The sequence below is a fragment of the Chaetodon auriga genome, chromosome 16, assembly GCF_051107435.1.
Source record: "Chaetodon auriga isolate fChaAug3 chromosome 16, fChaAug3.hap1, whole genome shotgun sequence".
NCBI classification, from domain to species: domain Eukaryota; kingdom Metazoa; phylum Chordata; class Actinopteri; order Chaetodontiformes; family Chaetodontidae; genus Chaetodon; species Chaetodon auriga.
Window position 1 is genome coordinate 23,838,212 of NC_135089.1, and position 23,700 is coordinate 23,861,911.

A 23,700-nucleotide genomic window follows, 5' to 3' on the forward strand; every position below is an offset into this window, starting at 1 on the left:
TGATATGACTTTTGATCCACTAGCCAATAGTGATGTGTCGTTCGCGAACGTAACGGCTCTTAGAGCCGGCTCTTTGAAGTGAACGACGGGAGCCGGCTCCTGATTGGTGGGGAGCCGGCTCCGAGACGATTTTTTTTTTCTCGCTTTTTTTTCCTCTTGAAGCCGCATGTGATTGGTCAATATGCGTGGTGTTGTCTCTGTGTCTGCGCCGCTTTTTGCGCTGAGCAGAGGGGGGAGGGGCGGCAGTTACACAAACACACACACACACAGCAGCAGCAGCACACGAACGGGTCAAGAGAGGAGAGAGAGTGCAAAACGGAGGACATTTGCCAACAAAAAGTAAGTCCAGAAATGAGTGAAAGTAGGAAAAGGAGCCTAATCTGGACTCACTTTAATTATATTGATGGCTCCAAAGCAGAGTGCATTGTCTGCAAGACAAAAATCTCATATCGAGCCGGCTCAACCAACAACCTCCACAGGCACCTAAGAACTGTCCATCCAACAGTTCCACTGGAGAAGCAACCAGTTGAACCTGGTATTAATGAAGGTGCCAGTGTGTCATCTGCAACTGTTGCTGCTGCTCCTGCTGCTGCTGCTGCTGCTGCTGCTGCTGCTGCTGCTGCTGCAGTGTCAACAGCATCATTCAGCACACCACCACAGCCACGCAAAACATCAACCCAGAGCTCAATGAAACAGTTTTTGGAGAAGTCTTTGACCCCTGCAAGACAGAAAAAAATTGATGAAGAGCTGGCTAAAATGATTGCACTTGATTTTCAACCATTTTCAGTTGTGGATGACAAGGGTTTCAGAAAGTTTACGCATGCACTCAATCCAGTGTATGCTATTCCAAGCAGGAAAACCCTCTCTCAGAAAATGATCCCAGACCTGTATCACAGAGAACGTGCTTCACTGCAAGAGAGGGTTAATAAAGCCACAGCAGTTTGTCTAACAACTGACACCTGGACATCCCGAACCACCGCATCCTTCTTGTCAGTTACATGTCACTTTATTGAAGACTACAAAATGGTGTCCTGTCTTCTGGATTGTTTTGAGTTCAGTGACAGACACACATCTGAGAACTTAGCAGAGGAGCTGCTCAGAGTAGCAAAAGAGTGGAATGTGGAAAAGAAAGTGGTTGGTTGTGTTACTGACAATGCAGCGAACATAACCAAAGCAGTTAAAACTCTGAAATGGACCCACCACCCATGTCTTGCACACACAATTAACCTGATTGTAAGAGATGCTCTGAAGGTGATGAGGCCTGCTGTGGACAAAGTCAAGGCAATAGTGGAATTTTTCCACAGGAGCACAACAGCCACACACAGGCTCAAATCAACACAACAACAGATGGACATGCCTGATTGTGTGACAAGGTGGAATTCCACCTTTCACATGCTAAAACGGATTCTGGAGTCCAAGGATGCAGTCATTTCTACCCTGGCTGTTATCAATGCACCGGTCGATCTTCTGAGCCAAGAGGAATGGGAGGTACTGCAGGAGGCATGCACTGTTCTGGAGCCATTTGAGCAGGTCACAGTGGAGATCAGTGCAGACAGGTGCAGTATACAAATGTTATCACATTATTATTATTATTATTATTATTATTATTATTATTATTATTTGTTGTTGTTGTTGTTGTTGTTGTTGTTGTTGTTGTTGTTGTTGTTGTTGAATTACTGGAATAAAAAGTGGATTAGACATCACCAGAGATAATGATATACACCTCCAAATAAAACAAAGCATAATATTAACACCTATTTACTCTTTTTCAGCTATGTTACAGCCTCCAAAATGTTAATCCTGTGCAGGGGTCTGCAGGGAGTGACAGCTGAGAACCAGACCAGCGTAACCACAGGAAATGTGAAAGAGCTAGTAGATGCTCTCTGTGCAACCATGGACAGAAAGTTCCATCGAATGGAATATAACACTGTTCTGTCAGAAACCACCATTCTTGATCCAAGATTCAAGAAGCTGGCCTTCAATGACACTAAAGCAGTTGATGAAGCTATTCAGAGAATAACTGCTGCAGCAGCAAGGTTCAGCCAGCCAACTCCACTGCCAGGGGGCCAAGAGGGAGCAGAGGATGAGCAAGAGGGGCCACAAGAATCTGCTGTTTGGAGGTTCTTTGAAGCAAGAGTAACTGGAGACACTACACGAAGGAATCCTTCAGCAGATGCAATGATGGAAGTGAGATCCTACCTTGAGGAGCCCCTTTTCCAGAGAAGTGCTGATCCACTAAGCTGGTGGGAAAACAAGGCTTCAGTTTACCCACGCCTCACACATGTGATGACACAGAGACTGTGCATTGTTGCAACGTCAGTCCCCTCTGAGACAATCTTCTCCAAAACAGGGCAGATAATTACTGACAGAAGAAGCCGAATCAGTCCCTCAAAGCTGAGGCACTTGGTGTTTCTCAATGCCAATCTTCACTAGAGAGAAGTTATTTGCATGCTGATCTTTTTCTTTTTGTTTTACATATTTTAATTTATATTTTTTGTGTGTTTTTCAGGGGTTCTGTGTTGTTGTTTGACTTTAAATTTGTTGAGTATATAAAAAGCTAAATTTGTTTTGTATTTTATAATTTATTTTTTGTAGATTTGTAGAGTAAATATTTTACTTTATATTTTTTGTGTGTTTTTCAGGGGTTCTGTGTTGTTTCAATTTAAATTTGTTAAAAGTTGAATTGTAAATAGTTAGAAGTTCTTGTATTTTATAGTTTATTTATTGTAGCACTGAAGAGTTAATATTTTTAATTTATATTTTGTTGTGTTGCGTTTTTTTCAGGGATTCTGTGTTGTTTGACTTTAAATTTGTTGAGTATATAAAAAGCTAAATTTGTTTTGTATTTTATAATTTATTTTTTGTAGATCTGTAGAGTAAATATTTTAATTTATATTTTGTTGTGTGTTTTTCAGGGATCCTGTGTTTCACTTTTAATTTGTTAAGTATAAAAAAGCTAAAAGTTTGTTCTTGGGTTTTCATTTCATAGTTTATTTATTGTTGCACTGAAAAGTAAATATTTTTAATTTACATTTTGTTGTGTTGTGTGTTTTTCAGGGATTCTGTGTTGCTTAGTATAAAAAAGTTAAAAGTTTAAATTAGTTAAAAGTTCACTGTAGAGTAAAAAAATAAAGGCATATTTATAATATAGTAGTATAATACATTTTTTTTACATTATTCATTCATTTTGTGCATAATGTTACATTATTATTGGTAATATATCAATTAAAGCAACAAAAAAATCTGAAGAGCCGTTTGGGAGCCGAAAGAACCGGCTCTTTTTAGTGAGCCGAGCCGAAAGAGCCGGTTCTCTAAAAAGAGCCGGAATTCCCATCACTACTAGCCAAGGCTCTGTGGGTAAGAGACATGTTTGAGGAGGAAAAGGAATGCAACTTGTGAAGGGCAAATTTCATATGCAGAGCATAGCTGGGGAGAAACTTTGTCTCGCAGTAAGTCAACACCTGTTAAGGTGAAATAAATGAAAACCTTTATTGGCTTATGTGCCACCATGGGTATTCTTCAGCTTGCATTGATCTGGAGGTGGTAATAATAATAATAATAATAATAATAATAATAATAGTCATAAATTCATGATGACGGCGATAATGATGTATAACAACAACAACAACAACAACAACAACAATCCAAGAAGAGGCTCTCCACTCTGCTCTGCAGAGAATACATGCCAAGTCAGACGCTGTATCAAGCTGTACAGAGCAGATCAAGTCAGGCAGGAGGTCAGACACAGGAACGACACAGAGGATCTGGTCAGTTTTCAAAATGAAACACCCTGTGCAGACTACTGTATATCAACAATAAACACAATTAAGAGACAAAAAACAACACACAAACAAAAATAATTATGTTCAAAGCCTACTGTGTCATTTAAATTTCTTTTTTCCATCTGGCCAAACTTAGGCAGATTTACATCGAGTGACATCTTTAGAATCTTGAAATCTTTATTCAAGATTTTAAAGCCACTGCAATACATTCAAAAAAAGATAGATATCTACAGGAAGAAGTTCCCTTAACAAGAACCGTGTCATCGCCCTCAGCACAGGCTCCCCTCAGGGCTGTGTCCTGAGCCCTCTGCTGTTCACCCTGATGACACATGACTGCGTCCCCAAGGCTGCCACCAACCACTTTGTGAAGTTTGCAGACGACACAACAGTGGTGGGTCTCATCAGGGACGACAACGACCTGGCCTATAGAGAGGAGGTGGAGCAGCTGGTGGGCTGGTGCAGACAACAACCTGATCCTGAACGTGCATAAACAAAAGTGATCATTGTCAACTTCAGGAAGAACCAGCCCAGTCATGCTCCACTTCTCCTCAACAACACACCTGTGGAGGTGGTCAGCCTCACTAAGGACCTGGGGGTTCACATCACAGACGACCTCACCTGGTCTGTGAACACCGCGTCACTGGTGAAAAGGGCACAACGCCTGCACTTGCTGCACAGGATGAGGAGAGCCCACCTGCCCCCACCCATTCTCACTACATTCTACAGAAGCACCATAGAGAGCATCTTGACCAGCTGCATTTCTGTGTGGTGTGGAGGCTGCAGTGCCGCTGACTGCAAGAACGTGAGTAGAGTGGTGAGGACAGCGGAGAAAATCATTGGGACATCTCTCCCCTCCATTCAGGACATTGCACCTAAATGCTACATGTCCTGTGCAAGTAACATTATCAGGGACTCCTCACACCCCCACCATGGTCTGTTCTCCCTGCTGGCCTCTGGAAAGAGGTTCTGCAGCATTCAGTGCAGGACCACCAGGTTCTGCAACAGCTTTTTCCCTCAGGCCATCAGACTGCTGAACTCTAAATGAGCATCTTTTGCACCACTGTTGTCACCTCAGGTCATTCTTCACAAATGCACTTCAAAATTATCTCAATTGTATATTTGTGTTTTGCTGTTTTTTTCACTTGTTTTTTCACTTAACGCATATCCCTGCTTCTATTTTTTAACTCAACGTATATTCCTACTGTTTATTGTACACACTGTTTATTTTACATACTGTTTATTTATACACTGTATATACTAGGGATGCACATTTTGGATTTTTTTTATGACCGTTAACCAACACCCTTTAACGATTAATAACCGTTAACCGATAAGATTTAAATGCCCTTCCATGCTGCCATTCCGACATTCCGACATGCTGCCATTCGGACATACCACCATCCCGAAATACCGCTATTCCGACACACAAACGTCCCACCATTCCGACAAGGCTTTCCATGTAAGGAAAGGTTGGAATCAGAGAGTCACTGACTCGGCGCTGTCCGGTGCTGAACTGCAGATTTACAATGACGGCAAATAGTTAGATTCATTCATTCATTCATCTTCTTTACCCGCGCATCCCATTTCGGGGTTGCGGGGGGCTGGAGCCTATCCCAGCTAGCAATGGGCGAGAGGCGGGGTACACCCTGAACCGGTCGCCAGCCGATCGCAGGGCAACATACACAGACACACAGACAGACAACTCACACACTCACACTCACACCTACGGACAATTTAGAAACCAATTAACCTAATGAGCATGTTTTTGGTCTGTGGGAGGAAGCCGGAGTGCCCGGAGAGAACCCACACAAGCACGGGAAGAACATGCAAACTTCACACAGAAAGGCCCTGCCCGACCCCGGGTTCGAACCAGCAACCTTCTTGCTGTGAGGCACGCGCACTACCTGCTGCGCCACCGTGCCGCCCAATAGTTAGATTACTCATCTAAAATGTAAAAAAAAAAAAAAAAAAGCTACAAGCTTTAGATATAATTAACAGTACTGTAGGCTTCAATCGTCTGCTATTGCTTTTTAAATTATGTCGAGAGCGAGCGCGCTGGTGATTTCTTTAATTGTGTGTTCTGCTTCATTTCCAAAATAAAGTTTGAGCTTCTGAAATCTGATTTTTAAACAGTTCTGATGGAGCTCAATGTTTATCTGGATGATGCGGCTTCATTCCGAACAATTTTACTGTAAACCTGGACGACCCGCGACGTGTCTGGAGATAAAAAAATCTTCTCAGACCGTCACGCGTCACACTTTCTCCCGGCCATCATGGAGGGCAAAGTTCGCTGTGATGGTCCTCCATCGTCTGATGCTGGATGCTTGTTTCTTAAGTGGTACTGCATTGTACTCGTACTGCTGGAGCATTTCAGTGCTGTACCGCATAATTTGCAAATGACCTCCTCCCCTTTCCGGTCGAAATTGTCCCACACAGAACTCCTTTTTGCTCTCTTCATCTTCGCTGTAAAGTGGGCTGTGATGGAAAGCACGTGATGGCATGTGTTGCAACTGTCGACACGCCCCCCATGAGTTGATTGAATTACGTAGCTTAAAAACAAAATTGACCGTTAGTATTAATCGGTTAGAGTTACTGTTATCGGTTAACGGTTAAACGGTTAACCATGTGCATCCCTAGTATATACCATAATTATTCTGCTGTTTATTCTAACATTCTTTAAGATAATTGTACATATTTTCACTACACACTCTTTATTTATAGATATACATATACTGTACATCTATATATACTTTTTAACTATTTTCTACCCTGTGCTGAGCCTGCCGCAATAGAAATTTCGTTCGGTGTACACCTGCTGTTTACTGAACGACAATAAAGTTTGTCTATGTCTATGTCTATTTTCTCTAAAGGTGTGTTACATAACAGCAAAGACATGTAGCAGACCTAAAACATGTTCAGAATATTGGATGCTCACACCTTTGTATAACAGAAACATGGTTTCAACACAATGCACCACATAATAATACTGCAATGCCAGGATGGACATTTTGACACGAAGTTAGGTCTCAATCATACAGCAACTTGGAAACTTGGAAATTCAGAATTTTTGGTTGCACAAACACATCTAGCAGAGAAAAACAATAACAAAGATAAAATACATTAACTTTATATTTGGGAATTTCAGCTTGGAATTTGCAAACCAGCACAGGATATAAAATGTCAACTCTTAAAACACGAGAGTTTACAACTGATGCGTTCATCTTGGTTCTAAGCTGGATTTGAATGGTGACTGTAAACAATTAGACTCAGGACAACACAACTATTATTGGCAGCAGTTGACACTAAAAATTAAGTTAACAGAACCAGGTCTTGTGGATTATTAGCAAAATTACAACTCCCTGCATGTACAGAGTATTGTCCCATCACATGGGAAACCCACACTACTGCAAACACTACTGCACTGTCTGAGCCAAAGTGGCTTTCAATCAAAACTTAATTTATAGTATTACAGGAATGAATATATTTTATATGTTGTATAAAATTTTGGCTAACCAGCTGATAGGAGCCAAAAGCAAAGTACACAGTTTCTAACTTAACATCTTCTGCTAGTTTTTGCTTGCTACATGTTATCATGTTGGATGAGCTTGATTGAGCTTGCTAACTGAGGACTTTACATTAATTAATTTTGAATTTCCATTCATTCTTGTTAAATGAGTCAACTAATTTAATTAAAGTTCAATTACACTAAATTCTGGATTGTAACCGAACGTCGATCCATGGTGGTAGAGGAGGTGCCACAACAGCAGGAAGCAGCCAGATGCTCCAAAGCCGTAGTACAAGCCAAACAGGGCCTGGATGAGGTGGGAGGGTGTCAAGCGGAGAAAACTCACATGGAGCAAACTCTGGGGCATGGAATCTAACAGACTGAGCTTCATCGTCCGAGCAACTTATGATTGCTCGGACGCACAGCAGGACGCACAGCATATGCTCGCCGACCAGATACTGCGTGTGGAGCGGACCAACCTGGATTCCTTAGTTATTGTCCTTGGCGACTTTAACAAAGGTAACCTCACCCACGAACTCCCTAAATACAGACAGTTTATCAAATGCCCGACCATAGAGGAGAATATTCTGGATCACTGTTACACCACAGTCAGGGATGCTTATCACGCCGTCCCCCGTGCTGCACTGGGCCACTCTGACCACGTCATGGTACACCTAATTCCTGCGTACAGGCAGAAACTAAAGCTCTGCAAACCTGTAGTGAGGACATCAAGGAAGTGGACCAGCAAGGCTGTGGAGGATCTCCAGGCGTGTTTGGACTCTACTGACTGGGATGTGTTCAGGACTGCTACCAACAGTCTGGATGAGTACACGGAGACTGTGACGTCCTACATCAGCTTCTGTGAGGACTGCTGTGTTCCATCATGCACCAGGGTGAGCTACAACAACGACAAACCCTGGTTCACAGCCCAACTCAGACAGTTAAGGTTAGCAAAGGAAGAGGCCTTCAGGAGTGGGGACAAAGACAGATACAGGGACAGTCCAGCAACCATCCCCACCTCCCAACATCTCCAGCTCCAGTCACCTCCACCAAGGCCCACCTTAAAGGCCCTCCCCTCCCCCTCCCCACCTACCTCAGTGACGACTCTTTCCATCCATGAGAGGGACGTCAACAAACTCTTCAGGAGACAGAACCCCCGGAAGGCAGCTGGACCGGATTCTTTTTCCCCGTCCGCCTTGAAGCACTGCGCTGATCAGCTGTCTCCAGTGTTCATAGACATGTTTAACACCTCACTGGAGACATGCCACGTGCCTGCCTGCTTCAAGTCCTCAACCATCATCCCTGTTCCCAAAAAGCCAAGGACCACAGGACTTAATGACTTCAGACCCGTCGCCCTAACCCTTGTGGTCATGACGTCCTTTGAGCGCCTTGTGCTCTCACACCTCAAAAACATCACTGACCCTCTCCTAGACCCCCAGCAGTTTGCCTACAGAGCCAACAGGTCTGTAGACGATGCAGTCAACTTGGCTCTCCACTTCATCCTCCAGCACCTGGACTCCGCAGGAACCTACCCTAGGATCCTGTTTGTGGATTTCAGCTCTGCCTTCAACACCATCATCCCAACTCTGCTTCAGGAGAAGCTCTCCCAGCTGAGCGTGCCTGACTCCACCTGCAGGTGGATTACAGACTCCCTGTCTGACAGAAAACAGTGCGTGAAGCTGGGGAAACACGTCTCCGACATAAAGTCCATCAGCACAAGATCCCCCCAGGGCTGCATTCTTTCTCCTCTGCTCTTCTCCCTGTACACAAACAGCTGCACCTCCAGTCACCAGTCTGTCAAGCTCCTGAAGTTTGCGGACGACACCACCCTCATCGGACTCATCTCTGATGGCGACGAGTCTGCCTACAGGTGGGAGGTTGACCATCTGGTGACTTGGCGCAACCAGAACAACCTGGAGCTCAACGCTCTAAAAACAGTGGAGATGGTTGTGGACAACAGGAAGAACTCAGCCTCACCTGTCCCCATCACCCTCTGTGACTCCACTATTGACACTGTGGAGTCTTTCCGCTTCCTGGGAACTATCATCTCCCAGGACCTCAAGTGGGAGCCGAACATCAGCTCCCTCATCAAGAAAGCACAGCAGAGGATGTGCTTCCTACGGCAGCTGAAGAAATTCAGTCTGCCAAAGACAATGATGGTGCACTTCTACACAGCCATCATTGAGTCCATCCTCACATCCTCCATCACCATCTGGTACGCTGCTGCCACCGCCAAGGACAAGGGCAGACTGCAGCGTGTCATTCGTTCTGCAGAAAAGGTGGTTGGCTGCAATCTCCCATCTCTCCAGGACCTGTACGCCTCCAGGAGCCTGAGGCGTGCAGAAAAGATTGTGGCCGATCTCTCTCACCCCGGACACAAACTCTGAGACGCTCCCCTCTGGCAGGAAGCTGCGGTCCATCAGGACCAAAACCTCACGCCACAAGAGCAGTTTTTTCCCGTCTGCTATCAGCCTTATCAACAAGGCCCGGAACCCCACCAACACTCTTCACACTCCACCTCTTCCTCATGCTGCCACATTGACACACACAACTCTATGCGTTCCATTAATGCTCAGTTTGGACTTTTTTCTGAAAAAACAAAAAAACAAAAAAAACAAACAAACAAAAAACAGACTTGTGTATATATATATATATATATATATATTTATTTTGTTATATTTTGTACTTTCATTTTTAGTAGATGTGTCTGCACCAACTTCACCTCAACAAATTCCTTGTATGTGTAAAATCATACCTGGCAATAAAGCAATTTCTGATTCTGATTCTGATTTGCTGCCCTCTCCCACATATCTGCAGCTATGGCTTGGAAAGGACCCATCTTGCCCCCTGTGTACAACCCCTGCAACACTTAAGCACATCCTGGTTGGCTGTAGGACAAGCCTCACTCAAGGCAGATACACGTGGAGACACAACCAGGTCCTCAGGTGTCTAGCCGATAAACTCGAGGGCAAGAGGGTATCGATCAATGCCCAACCCTTCAACAACCAGGATGTGGGCCGACACCCACCATCGTTTGTTCGGGAGGGGGACAAGCCGAGGTTTAGTCCCTAAAACCCTGATCTGGCCCCACTGAATGCAGCCAGGGACTGGCAGGTGCAAGTCAACCTAGATCAGAGGCTCATTTTCCCTCCGGCGATCGTAACAACCACCCTGCGACCAGACCTCGTCCTCTGGTCTAATTCCTGCCAGCTCGCCTACATCATAGAACTGACGGTTCCCTGGGAGGATGCCATCGAAGAAGCGTATGAGTGCAAGAAGCTGCGCTACTCCAACCTCAACCTAGCAGCCGAGGCAGAGGACAGAAGCTGGAAGATAAGGGTGTGCCCAGTGGAGGTGGGGTGTAGGGGCTTTATAGCCAGCACAACAGCGAAGCTCCTTAGGGAGGTTGGAGTCAGGGGACAGACTCACAGACAAGCCGTCAAAGACCTGGCCAACACTGCCGAGAGGACAAGCCATTGGCTGTGGCTGAAGAGGAGCGACACCACCTGGGCTGCTAAGGCAAACAACTAATGATGGGACACACACCCAGGCGTGATCAACCTGTGGTTGGCCCACCTCAGCATAGGGTGTATTGTGATAAATGGCCGAAACACCCCGTGATGCTGAGGTACACAACTGACAATGTGTCCTGCTGGTAAAGCCTTATAGCAGCCATCCGTCAAGAACTCCCTAATTGAAAGTGGTGCAAACACTAGGGATTGCAACATCTAGTCCTTTCAACGAACCACGCTCACTGAGGATGACACCCGAATTTATTGTCCCTCTAAAAAGAACATAAGAAAAAGGAGGTTATCAAAAATAAACAAAATAACAAAATAGTAGGCTAAGCCGATCTTCCAAGTGGTCCCTGAACACAACAACACACACACATAGTGGCTGATATCATCAATGTATCATGACGGTTGTCAATAAAACAAAAGTTGATGCGGAGTGTCGTGCTTTCCATGAGAAATGAACAAAGGCAAGCCAGTGTGCCTAAGTTTGTCGGGATGTGCTTGCTGTTATGAAAAAGGCCAATCTCAAGAGTCATTACAGCTGGAAACATGCTAAACTGAATGGGATGCAAGGATAAATGCAGTTGGATGAAGTTATGCTCTTCAGCAGAGTTTGGGTGCCAAACTGAAGACCACATTGTGACAATGTTATGCAGGCAAGTTTTGTGTTGAGTGTAGTAATAGCTAATAAGCTGAGACCTCATTCAGAAGGAGAGTTTGTGAAGGAGTGCCGTGTTGCTGCTGCTGCAGATCTGTCCTATTGCTTTATCTGGTGTGGAGACTTTTGGCTGGTTGTAAGACCACTTTGCACAGTAGAACTCAACTGCTGACATTAGTGACAACACTGCAGCTTGTAACAAACTGTTGTTTGTAGATTCCCCTTTCAAGTTTTATGACTTGACATAAGTTGCATTGGGAACCTTCACTTGGGTGGGCCAAAATGGAAGAAACAATTAACTTAAGGTTACTGGTAATACCTATTTGAAAAATGATACTATACTTTAAATCATGACAGTTTCTCACATGGCTTAAAGGATGAATGTCAATTTCAATGAAATTCAACCCTAACCCATTACATTCTTTTACAAAGCCTACAATAGTGCAGCATCTTGAATCTGTTGTGCAATATTGAATACACAGCAGTGATACTGAACTCCAAATTGCTCCCGATGCTGTGCCATCAATCTGTGAGTGTGTGTGAATGGTTAAAATCTTTTAATAAGCAGGTGGCCTAGCAATCCAATGAATGTGTATGAATGGGTGAATGCAGAGTTGTGTTATAAAAGAGTTCTGAGTGGTCATCAGACTAGGAAAGCGCTATATAAATAGAGAGTAGAGAAGACAGAAAGAAAGAAAAACAAAAAGACAAAAGGCGCGAAACACAGAAAGAAAGAATGTAAGAACCTATTCATTGATGCAGTCATGTCATCATCATGTATATGACTGTGCTCAAATAAAGGACTGAGGATGTTTGTATGAATTATCTGCATGGATAGGCTGGCTGCAAAATTTGTAGTAAAATAATCATCTCTGTTGTAAAGCTGTGTGTTTCCCACTGCAAAATAATGTATGGTTGTGTGGATCTTGGTCGCAAGAATTCACCATTTTGACAAATTTCCTACTCCAAGACTATTAATTAATATGGATTTTGCGTTTCTTTAATCCCTAAATGGCTCCTGTCATGCTGTTGATAAGTAAGAAGTGTTCACAGACGTTAATCTAAACCTGTATCATTCTCATTAACAATGTCAGCAGACTGGTCTATTGATGATTGACAGGTGAGAGGACCTTTGAGACACCAGGCATTCTGATTAGGTCAATATAACATTTACACTGACTAAATAATGCTGCTCTGTTTTCACTGAAACATGGGTTTGTTTTTATCCCTGAGAACATCAGAAGTATTACAACGTCATATTTTGTGATGATATTTCATTGAAAATTGCTAAAAAAAAAGAAAAAAAAAAAAGGAAAAAAAAAGAAACACTCAAGTTCACCTGCATAAGGAAGCTGTGGCTCAGGAGGTAGGGCAGGTCATCCACCAATCAGAAGGTTCGTGGTTCAATATCCTTGGGCAAGCCATTGAACCCAACCTATGCTGTGTCATCTGTGTGTGTGAATGGGTGAATGTGGCATGTGTTGTAAATTGCTTTGAGTGATCAAAGTAGACTAGAAAAATGCTATATATTTACCATTTACTAAAAACATAAAAATACAGTCTGAAATTAGTTTCAACACATACCTCACTGTGTGGTTCAGATGTAGGAGGGCTATGAGCTATATTAAAGGGATGCATAGGACCACTTTTTTGCATTTCTCTTTTCAAAATCTGATTTGGTCAAATTTAGTGATGCTGCAGATTTCTCATAAAATTAGCTGCTAAATACCCTCCAGAATCCAGAGCGCTGCAGCACGTGTTCTGACAAAAACGACGAAAAGAGATCACATTTCTCTGATATTAGCCACTCTGCACTGGCTCCCTCTAAAATCCAGAATAGAATTTAAAAGAACACTGTGTTCTCAGAATGCAGGCTTTAGTGTGGTTCCTAAAGTCTCTAAAAGCAGAATGGGAGCCAGAGCCTTTAGGTGTCAAGCTCCTCTCCTGTGGAACCATCTTCCAGTCTTTGTCCAGGAGGCACTGTCTTTACTAGGGATGCACATGGTTAACCGTTTAACCGTTAACCGATAACAGTAACTCTAACCGATTAATACTAACGGTCAATTTTGTTTTTAAGCTACGTAATTCAATCAACTCATGGGGGCGTGTCGACAGGTGCAACACATGCCATCACGTGCTTTCCATCACAGCCCACTTTACAGCGAAGATGAAGAGAGCAAAAAGGAGTTCTGTGTGGGACAATTTCGACCGGAAAGGGGAGGAGGTCATTTGCAAATTATGCGGTACAGCACTGAAATACTCCAGCAGTACGAGTACAATGCAGTACCACTTAAGAAACAAGCATCCAGCATCAGACGATGGAGGACCATCGCAGCGAACTTTGCCCTCCATGATGGCCGGGAGAAAGTGTGACGCGTGGCGGTCTGAGAAGATAACGGAAAAAATCTGTTCAGTGGTGGAAAAAGACATTTTGCCCATCAGTGTGGTCAGTGGTGAAGGGTTGCAGGAGCTAATAGGCTATATCGAGCCTAATTACCAAGTTCCATCAAGACCGACCATTACCCGACGATTAGAGGCTCGTTTTGAGGAGAGGAAAAAGGAACTGAAACGCGACTTGGAAGTACTAAGTTCGTGGCTATTACAACGGACTGCTGGACCACGCTCACAACAGAGAGCTACGTGACAATTACATGTCACTATATATTATTAATACTATTTTATTATATTATAATATTATTTTTTTATCTCCAGACACGTCGCGGGTCGTCCAGGTTTACAGTAAAATTGTTCGGAATGAAGCCGCATCATCCAGATAAACATTGAGCTCCATCAGAACTGTTTAAAAATCAGATTTCAGAAGCTCAAACTTTATTTTGGAAATGAAGCAGAACACACAATTAAAGAAATCACCAGCGCGCTCGCTCTCGACATAATTTAAAAAGCAATAGCAGACTGAAGCCTACAGTGCTGTTAATTATATCTAAAGCTTGTAGCTTTTTTTTTTACATTTTAGATGAGTAATCTAACTATTTGCCGTCATTGTAAATCTGCAGGTCAGCACCGGACAGCGCCGAGTCAGTGACTCTCTGATTCCAACCTTTCCTGACATGGAAAGCCTTGTCGGAATGGTGGGACGTTTGTGTGTCGGAATAGCGGTATTTCGGGATGGTGATATGTCTAAATGGTGGTATGTCGGAATGGCAGCATGTCGGAATGACGGAATGTCGGAATGGCAGCATGGAAGGGCATTTAAATCTTATCGGTTAACGGTTATTAATAGTTAAAGGGCGTCGGTTAACGGTCATAAAAAAAATCCAAAATGTGCATCCCTAGTCTTTACATTTACGAGTAGGCTTTAAACTTTCCTTTTTGATAAATCTTATAGTTAGGGCTGGCTCAGGCTTGCCTTGTTCAAGCCCCTAGTTATGCTGCTATAGGATTAGACTGTCAGGATCATCTGCCTTCTAGTGATACACTGAGCTCCTCTGTTCTCCTCTCACATCCACTGTGACTACTATTACTGTTAGTCACACTTCCATTGTTATAGATCCATAGTGTTGTATTATCTGTATATATCTGTACATATATCACTTATATTACACACATTAATATATCATGTATGTATATACTATTCTCTCTCTCTCTCTCTCTCTCTCTCTCTCTCTCTCTCTCTCTCTCTCTCCTTTTCTGCCTGTTAAAGGAAGTTTTTCTCACCACTGTCGCCAAGTGCTTGCTCATGAGGGAATTCTTAGGTCTCTGTAGATAAAGACTCTGGTCTGTACCAGCTCTGTACCACGTGGAAGTGTTCTGAGATAACTTTTGTTGTGATTTGGCATAGTATAAATACAGTTGAATTGAATTGCATTAAATCACACTCTGCTGTTACTTGACCTTTACTGCAGAGAATTTAAGATCAATTCAGCAAATAAAAAAAGGACGCTTAAGTGGTCTTTACTGCCTGTTTCTAAGTAAACACTCTTCATAAAAGCTCTAAAATGACTGAAGAAGCAAAACAGACAAATAGAAATTGCTATGGGAAAGTCCTTCAGCATTTAGTGGCGGAATAAGATACTGACTGTTCTAACATTTCAAGGTTAGAGGGACATTTGTACCAAAGCAACAAGTCATTACTTGGTGAAAAGCTACATACTGACTGGATTTAAAAGGATGTAGTTTTAGTGTTGGACTTACCTGGAGCACTGAGCCACAATCTTTTCTGCAGGGAGAGGGCAAACTGACGGCTGATCAAGGAGGATGCCATGACAAAACTGTCAACAACAGGAAGAAGTGCAAGAGAGAGGCAGTAACTGCCCTCAGTGTAGCTTCACCAAGACACCTATAGGAAGAGAGACACAGGTAGTGGGGATTAATGAGCTATGAAGTGGACAAGAGAAAGCCAATGGGCTGTTCAATCCACAAACTAAACAAGATTTTGGTATCACTTAAAGTTGCAAACCTAATTAATTTCTTTGTCCGTCTAGTCTTTGTCACTGTAATCAGTTTATTAATGACTGTGACAAGAAGGAAAATCACAAAACACGAAACTCAAAAACTGGAATTCTGAGGACATTCGATATGTTCCAGTTCAGGCTTTCTAACGGGCTCAACCAAAGTCCTGCAGTTGGTCTAACAGAAGAATCTTATTTCTGGCGCACAGCCTTCCCCTTAAAATACAGCAATTGGAAGTGGACTTCTGCCTTATTTGAAAGAAACCAACACTGACTGCTACAGACATGACAAAAACTGCAGTCTCCTGTGCCAAAGCTTTTGATTGTTTTTTCAACTAGCTATTCTAACCCAGTACGCACATTTTAGTTGATGCAACATCTGCAAAACACTGGAACATCAACAGTTGATTACATTTCAGTTTGAAGTATACATCAATCAATGTAAAACTGATGTAGGGGAAATGGATTAGTCATTAGTGCACAATAGTTTCACAGGTATCATCCTGTGCTGTAGTAGTATCATTCTGCAAACCTCTGGTTATTTGCGTATCCACCCATCAACATGAACATGGTCAGTACTGTCAACTTACTTCTGCTCAGCTCCAGTACCACCTGTTCTTACACACACTTTCAATCCCAAATATTGATATGTTGCACATTTTCTTCTTTAAGATAACCATGACTGTTTTAAAACAAATCTAACAAATCTAAAATGCATTTACAACTCTGAAAGTATCAAATAAGGTGTTAAATAAGATACAGAAATGTTTACGTGCAGCAGTGTGCTCTTTGTAAAATGCAAGGCATAGTTTTCATTAGAGCTGCCACGATTAGTCGACTATCAAAATCGTTGACGCGTCGTCTATTTTTTTTTAAACTTTTTTTTTTACTCTCAAAACTGCAAAACTGCTGCTGTACCCTCCGCTACCTTGTCTGCCTTTCTGTCCTTGACGCACATGCGCAGTAGTGGTAATCGCCGTCAGCCGTGATGTCACCGAACTGCCTGACCAGTCTCATGGCTACCCAGCAACGGAGCTCTAAAGTTTGGGAGCATTTTCACAAAACAAAAGACAAGCATGTGCAATGCAAAATGTGCAAGGCAGAACTTGCCTTCCATGGCGGTACGATGGTGATGCACGAGCATCTGAAAACGAAGCACGTCGTTGTGGCTGGTTCAACTTCTGACGACGAAGAGGGACAGTCGCCTCGGTAAGCTAATTGGCTAGTTAGCCGCTAACATTAACATAAACATTGAGCTACTTTCTTGTATTGATAGCTGTAAATGTTAACATTAACAATGACGATTTCATTAGCCTTACCACACATTAAAAAAAGAGAGCAAGCCTTTCTCCAGCACACGTAAAAATGCTAACTTTCCTGGCTATGAACAAGAGCCTTGTGTAGACATCCCCTCGTGTGGGATTATATAGAGCCAGGGTGTAGTAAAGTTGAATACAGTTGTGAGCACTGAGCACAAAAAGCACTTTTGTCATATTTGAGTGAGACCAAAACTTAATTTTTGTGGATAATGTCTTAGTTTCAGGTCCCTACCTCATTTGATTTTGTACTATTCAATACCTGAAAATGAAGTATTTGTTTTTGTATTCTTTAGGCCAGTGCCTTGTCCTTATTTTACTCAGCTGCACTTTATGCTACATTTAAAGAATTGTTTGTTGCTACAAAGTTCATTAAAAGTTGAATGAGCTATCATCTTAATTGTCTTTATTTTTAGTTCGCACATACCTTAAACACTTCAAGCTGGAAGCTAATGATGGTTATATAAGAGCAGCTGCATGCTGGTGCAATAAGCTGCAATTTACGTATGATCCGACTAGTTGGCTAATCGCCAAAATAATCGGTGACTAGTCGACTATCAAAATAATTGTTTGTGGCAGCCCTAGTTTTCATTTTCTTGGCAAGATCCTCACTGGAAGTTGTAGAAGAGTCAACAAGACTGTTGAAGGTGAACAAGTCCAAGAAGAGTGAATACACTATCATTGTCATGCCTCTTGAAACTACAGCTGAAGACAGATCTAAACCCTCTCCCAGACACACCTAAATTTTTTTTTTCCTTTAAAATCTGACCACTGAGGTAGAGGTGCTGGATGAAGTCACATTATTTATCCCAAATAAATATAAGGTATATCATCATTTTCATGTACAGGCTTTGGGGTACTTTACAATGAACCATTAATGTTCAAATCCCAGACAAACATTAATGTTTATTGTTTTGTCTTTTGTGTTATAGCTGTTTGAGTCTTTATTTAAGATGAAGAAAGCTGGAGTTCATGTTAACACCATCCTATATGGATACTATAACAAGGTCAAGGCCTAACACTTCCAGATTTTGACATATAGCTAGCTTGTAAAGAGATACCGAAAGCTCAAAAGACCACTTGCACTTGCATTTTTCTTAAATATTTCACTGGAGGGTTCACAAGGTGCTTGAAATGCTTGAATTAAAGGGGAAAATCTGAAATGCCTTGAGAATAGGCCAATTTTAAACAAAGTGCTTTAAGTGCTGGACATGTGCTGGAAGAACATGTCCAGCACTACATCAAAAGGCTCCAGAACATGTCCAGAGTGTGCACAAATGTCTGTGTGTGTGTGCATGTGTCTGTGTGTGTACATGCACACATAGGGGCAGAACTCCATGATACAGAGAGCAGAGAATTGTAAACGCACAACCTTGTAGAGACAGAAATGACATGCCAACGTGTAAATCAGATAAAAACCATATGGTTAGTTTGTTTAATAAAAGGACAAGGTATAGACCTGTTCTATAGGAAAGGTATCCTTAAATGACTTCTGTTGTGATCTGGCACTATATAGAAAATAAAATTAAATAAAATTACTTTCAGGGGGGCGAGGGTGCCGTTCTGTGAATTCAGATGTGGAACTCTCATTCCACCTCTCCTTTCTTCACTTTAATGTGCTCTCCCTTTCCTTTCCTGTTTTACGTAGTCTATCTATGCACTTCAACTTTGTGGCTGTCTGAATGTTATTAATAGAGTAGGCTAGTGCAGCGGGGCAGAGACTTGTGAATGTAGTAGGCCTACTTGCTACTACACTAATGTTATCAAATTCTAAAAACAAGATCGCCGCATTTTCTAAGCACTTAGTCTTGGAACTATTTTGTCCTCTGCAGTGATCTCAATGGTTAACTGTTTAATCGCTGAGAAGTTACACTAGTTACACATGTAAGTCTTTAGGTTCACTTGCATACACATACACACAAACACACACACACACACACACACACACACACACACAAGCTAGCGACTAATGGCTACGCTTAGCCTGGGACTTAACATCTGCCTTGGCATGTGACTAACAGGTGAAGATGTATAGGGATAAATGGTCTCAAAGAACTCCCAAACAAATGTCAAGTTATTTAATTTGCACAAACACAATACATAAATAAATGCAAACTGATTTGTATCTGTAAATCTGTATTTGTATCTGTGCCTCTAATTTACTACTTCTATGTCATTATTTAGATAGATAGATAGATAGATAGATAGATAGATAGATCATGACATAGATTTATATAGTTTAGCAGTTTTCAATGGAAATGTTTGTCAGTTTCCACCTATCTATTATGTGCAAATTCTTTTGAGATTGTTTCACACAAAATCCACAAGTGTATCTGTAACCCATAATTTAAATTAATGTTAAGTCAGTTGAAAGTATATTTGTAAATAAATGCCTCTGATTTACAATTCTATATCATCATTTGTAACTAAACATAACTATTGCATCCGTGCATGCATTGTGTCATAATATTCAATCACCTTCAATCAATTATAAATCAATCCTGGTTCAACCCTAGTTACCTGCTTGTGATGCGAAGGGACAGCAGCATGGCTAGCTAAGTAGCACTGACCATGGAGGAGTATGTCCTTTCATTATTATTATCACTTTTTATCAGGAGGATGTTTTTGTTCACACTGTATTTATTCTGAAAAGTCACTCGCATCCATAACTTAGCCAACATGACAAGTAAACAGCATCTGAGCTCCGCCTTCAGAATGGGCAGTGCTGACTGCTTGGATTAAAGATGTCACAGAACTCAAGAAGTAAATAATGTCAAGCTAACCTTGTCCTTGCTTTAGTCATGTCTGGTTAAGAAATCTTCGTTCTGAATGCAAGATGATGGTGGTTCTTAGTCTGCAACCTGACCAGCTATAGTTTGTCCGACTGGGCAACGTTCTGTCTGAAACCGTGGAAAGTAGTACAGGAGCACCACAGGGGACTGTTCTGTCTCCTTTTCTCTTCACCTTGTACACCTCAGCCTTTCAGTACAACTCGTCATCGTGCCATCTACAGAAGTTTTCGGATGACTCAATGGTGGTGGGGTGTATAAAGGATAGACGAGAGGAGGAATACAGAGCAGTGGTGGACAATTTTGTGGAGTGCTCTGGTAGATATCAGCTGCTGCTTAACGTGGCCAAGACCAAGGAGATGGTGACTGATTTCAGAAGGAACAGGACAACCACACGACCAGTGTGTATTCTGGGGGAGATTATCGCAGTGGTGGAGGATTACAAATACCTCAGAGTGCACCTCAAATACAGACTGAACTGGAAAACTAACATCAATTCAATTCAATTCAATATTCCTTTATTAGTCCCGTGAGGGGAAATTCTAGTTTACAGCAGCATCAATAAAGCGGATAGAGTAGTGTAACAAGTGCATGCAAATTTAAAAACAATAAGTATACACAAAAAAGTGGAATAAAAAACAAGCCTCATTTTAAGAAATTATAAATAGCATTTACAGACTGTTATGTACAGCTTGGATTGCACAGATTATTGCACAGATAATTCACAGAGTACTTGGAGGAGTTTTTGTTGTGTAGTCTGACAGCTGTTCAACACTGTTCACAAGAAGGGGATAAGCAGACTCTATTTCCTGAGGAGTCTCAGATCATTCAATGTGTGCAACAAGATGTTGGAAATCTTCTACCAGTCTGTTGTTGTCAGTGCAATCTTTTTTGCTGCATTATGCTGCAGGAGCAGCATTGGAGCCGGCAACACCAACAGACTGAACAAACTGATCAGGAAGGCCGGCTCCGTTATTGGCTGCAAACTAGACACTTTTGAGGAGGTGGTGCAGAGGAGGACATTGGACAGACTATTATCCATCATGGATAACTCTGAACATCCTCTTTACCACCTCTTGGACCACCTCCTTCTCCAATAGACTGCTCTAGCTCCGCTGTCACAAGGACCACTTCAAGAAATCATTCCTGCCACGAGCTATCACACTGAACAATAGCAAGTTAATCAGTTAATCCACCAACCTCACAAACCCCAATATTTTACATATTATCTGCACTACTGCAATATTACACACACGATCTACTGTTTACATTTATTTATCATCTGAAACTGTACAAATTTTTTGCTGTAAATACTTGTTTATATACGCCTTTTTATATACACCATGCTGCTGTCCCTTCCCGCCGATCTCCGGGCCCATTGAGAGGACACACCTGAGCGGCGTCAGGCGATCAGCCGCGGGCTACTTCAGCCAGCTCATCCACTGCTCAGTGCCAGAAGATTTCCTTGCCCTGCGCACACATGTCTCGCCATGCTGTTCCGCCTTGCCTCTTTCCTCGCTTCCAGCTCCAGTGCCTCTCGAGTGCCTTAGTCTTTATTTTTGCGAACCGTTTTTCCCTGTTCAGGTGATTTTTAGTTCCTAGTGATTTTCTAGTATCCCCAGCATTGGTGATTTTGTGTTTTCTTTAGCGTTTTCGTCGGCGAAAGAAATTGTATTTTTCAGTTAGTGTTTTTTGAGTCTGCCTTGCCTTTTTCCCACTCAGTGGAGATTTTCGTTGTTTTTGTTTGTACTTTGAGTGTCCAAATAAACTGTGCTATTTGGTCTCTGCATCCTGGGTCCTGGCCGTGTTTTCGCCACACAAACCGTAACACAAGGCTCTTATTATAAGCAAATCAATTTGTAGTTAAATGCTTCACTTCTGACTCTTGACTCCTGACTCCACATTCCTTAATTGTGGAAGACAGCCTACATCACACCTTTGCATAAAGGAGGGTCAGTCAAATGAGCCAATCAATTGTCTGCTAAGTTTTAAACTCATATCTACTGAAAGCGTTAGAGAAACTGGGAAACAATCAGGTGACATTTTAAAATTTTATCAATCAAGCTTTAGACCAGGGCACAGTACTGTGATGTGAGCATTGAAAGACATTGATAGTGCATTAGATAAAAAACAGGTTTGTGAAACCTTTTTTTATTGACTTATCTAAGGCTTTCATACTGTTGATCATGAAATTATTTTGAATTGTCTGAAATCTCATGAATTTGAGAAAAATCATGTCACTGGTTTAAAGCTTATATCACCAGCTGTTGTGGACAATGCTTGTCCTGTTGTAGGACCACATTTATTCACAGTTTCCATAAATTACTTAGGGGAAAAAGTTTCATATAATAGCTGACAGCTAAAATGTTGCATTTTGATTTCTGTACTGTACAGACAACTTCAATTGGTCTTAAATTACTGTTAAGCCCAGATAAAACAAAACGCATGTTCTCTAGAAAACTGACTAATGGTTCCACTGAAATGCATTGAATATTACTTCTCTTAATGGGACTGAGTGTTGAAAGAGTACCCTATTATAAATACCTTGGTTTCTGGCTTGCAAATTTTCCAGTGAACCTTTTTGTACTTTTTGACTATAATGATGTAATTTATACGCATTTTTCTGCCTACACTCTTAAACTTTTCAATGCAGTCCATCATTCTGCCCTTAGGTTCATAACAGGGGATGGTTTTAGAATGCATTGATGTTGATAAGAAACTTGAGTGGCAGTCGTTAGCGGTCAGAATGGCACTGTAACTCTCACATGTTCTTAACTGTAAATCAAGTTTACACTGCATTAGGTCCAAAGACTATTTGGCCCTCAATAATCACCACGTCAATACCGAGATAGGGAAACTGGCTCTAAAATAATCTGCACCATAAAAATGGAACAACCTGCGCAAACTCTTAAAACCTGACAGCTGTTATATGAAACTTTTTCCCCTAAGTAATTTATGGAAACTGTGAATAAATGCGGTCCTATAACAGGACAACCATTGTCCAAAACAGCTGGTGTTCTACCACTGATATAAGCTTTAAACCAGTGACATGATTTTTCTCAAATTCATGAGAGTTCAGACAATTCAACATAATTTCATGATCAACAGTATGAAAGCCTTAGATAAGTCAATAAAAAAAAAGGTTACACAAACCTGTTTTTTATCTAATGCACTATCAATGTCTTTGAAGACTTTCAATGCTCACATCACAGTACTGTGCCCTGGTCTAAAGCTTGATTGATAAAATTTTAAAATGTCACCTGATTGTTTCCCAGTTTCTCTAACGCTTTCAGTAGATATGAGTTTAAAACTTAGCAGACAATTAATTGGCTCATTTGACTGACCCTTCTTTATGCAAAGGTGTGATGTAGGCTGTCTTCCACAGTTAAGGAATGTGGAGTCAGGAGTCAAGAGTCAGAAGTGAAGCATTTAACTACAAATTGATTTGCTTATAATAAGAGCCTTAACTGATGAGCCCCAGTGGACTTTTTTGGATCAGTAATACCAAGAGCATTAGGCACGAGATTCGTAAAATGATTCGATGAAATGACCTGACTGAGAAGATCCAACAATAGTGAATATATATCGCTGTAGCAATAGCTGAACAACTGTGTCAGGTAGCTTGTTTCTATGCTACTTCTCAAAGGACGCATCTTGTTACAAGCCCACAAAGCTCTTCCATGCTAAAAAGGACATCGTCCCAAGGGCTGACAAAAGTTTAATATT

The 23,700-nt window shown here is 41.8% G+C and overlaps 1 protein-coding gene across 1 annotated transcript in view; it reads right to left on the reverse strand.

Annotated features, from left to right (window-relative positions):
* Positions 1-23,700, reverse strand: part of abat (4-aminobutyrate aminotransferase) — an 85,116-nt gene that overhangs the window by 53,333 nt on the left and 8,083 nt on the right. The window contains exon 3 of the mRNA XM_076751844.1: positions 15,613-15,757. Within this exon, the coding sequence (XP_076607959.1) occupies positions 15,613-15,682 (70 nt within the window). The 5' untranslated portion in view covers positions 15,683-15,757. The remainder of the gene's footprint in view (positions 1-15,612; positions 15,758-23,700) is intronic.